The sequence below is a fragment of the Cyprinodon variegatus genome, unplaced genomic scaffold (genome assembly GCF_000732505.1).
Source record: "Cyprinodon variegatus isolate N-32 unplaced genomic scaffold, C_variegatus-1.0 Scaffold1755, whole genome shotgun sequence".
NCBI classification, from domain to species: Eukaryota; Metazoa; Chordata; class Actinopteri; order Cyprinodontiformes; family Cyprinodontidae; genus Cyprinodon; species Cyprinodon variegatus.
The window spans coordinates 20849-22395 of record NW_015152208.1 but is presented as its reverse complement, the minus strand read 5'-3'; the positions used below and the strand labels follow the sequence as shown (position 1 = coordinate 22395).

Genomic DNA, 1547 nt, shown 5'->3' with positions numbered 1-1547 from the left:
TGAGAAAAAAAGTCAGAATTTTGAGATTAAAGTCAGAATTCTGAGAAAAAAAGTCAGAATTCTGACTGAATTCTGACTGAATTCTGACAATAAAAAAGTAAAAATTCTGAGATTAAAGTCAGAATTCTGAGAAAAAAAGTCAGAATTCTGACTGAATTCTGACTGAATTCTGACAATAAAAAAGTAAAAATTCTGAGATTAAAGTCAGAATTCTGAGAAAAAAGTCAGAATTCTGACTTTTTTCTCAGAACTCTGACTTTTTTCCAATACGAAACTGAAATAAAATTTATAAATCAGTTAACTTTTTTTTTTCCACTGGCCCTAATCCTCTTCCATAGAAACTAGATGACAGAAATATGAGGGTATATATTTCCAAAGGCAAAGGAAGAATTACCAAGAGCAAAATGGCCGCCAGGATCTGGTAGATGGAGTTGATTTCTTCTTTTGAGAAGCCGATCACATCAAGGGCACTCATCACCGCTTTGTGGTTCGATCGGTCGTTGTTGGTTGTCTGAAAAAGTGAAAAAAGCTCAAAGGTGGACCTTAAACGCTGCTTTATCCACGATTCTTTCTTATTATGACAGATAGAAAACTCACAGCAGCTGCAGCGCCCTCTCTGGTGTAGGTGTAGAGTGCAGGGTTGTTCTCCAGGTGAAATGACTTCAGGGTCTCCTCAGTGCCTCCGCGCAGCAGCTGTGGAAACACGGCAAACATCTTCAGTCTGATTCCCTCTGCAGCCAAGATCAGAGGAGGTGAATGCAGGAAGTTTACCTGGTAGAAAGAGTGGAAGTTCCTCTCCCCTCCCTGCTGCTGGACCACCCTGGACTTAATGACACGAAAAAAGAAAGAGCAGAGCTTCAGGAAATCACAAAGTTATGCAGCCAGCCTGCGAAACGAGGCTTTTTTAAATAATTTCACACTTTTAGACCCAGGAAGTTTGGATCCTTTCATTCCGGAAACAGATTTTTGGGGATTTCAATGATTTTAAATAGACTTTTCCAACGATTAGATGTTTATAAACACACTAATGTAATGACGTAATGACAGGAGCCCTCGATTTAAGAGCAGCAGCATCTTTCTTGTCTGTTCATCTAGAAGTTTCCAGCCCACAACGTGCCGCAGTCGTGCTGGTTTCTGTTGTTCCTGAACATCATCAGAGGGGAACAGTTTGGGTCAGAAGGTCGACACCCATCATAAGTTCCTTCCAGAAACCAAATGGTCCAATACCTAAACCAGTCCTGCCCAGAGGAGAACGTCTAAATAAGCGGATAAAATATATGAATTTCACTGAAAAAAAAATGTAGCTTTTGAATATTTGCTGGTGAAGATTCTCAGTCATCCACAATCCACTGGATTTCATTTCCAAGTTTGCAATGCCCCATACCTGTAGCCTCGTGAGACCATCCTGATCTGGCGAGCTTTCAAGGTTTCACTCGCTAATCAGTCTAGAGACTCTCCGTCGTCCAATCAGCGTTGGCTTTGAGGCGGGTTGAGGTGTGACGCAACGAGAAGCGCCACAGTTCAGTCTAAAGAACATGGCGGCTTCA

General features: G+C 41.5%; 1 protein-coding gene across 1 annotated transcript in view; it reads right to left on the bottom strand.

Annotated features, from left to right (window-relative positions):
- Positions 1–1547, bottom strand: part of LOC107104468 (unconventional myosin-Ig-like) — an 83096-nt gene that overhangs the window by 61714 nt on the left and 19835 nt on the right. Inside the window, exons 5-7 of the mRNA XM_015404464.1 lie at positions 772–825; positions 598–693; positions 395–511 (exon numbers count right to left, since the gene is read on the bottom strand). Coding sequence (XP_015259950.1) covers positions 395–511; positions 598–693; positions 772–825 — 267 coding nt within the window. The remainder of the gene's footprint in view (positions 1–394; positions 512–597; positions 694–771; positions 826–1547) is intronic.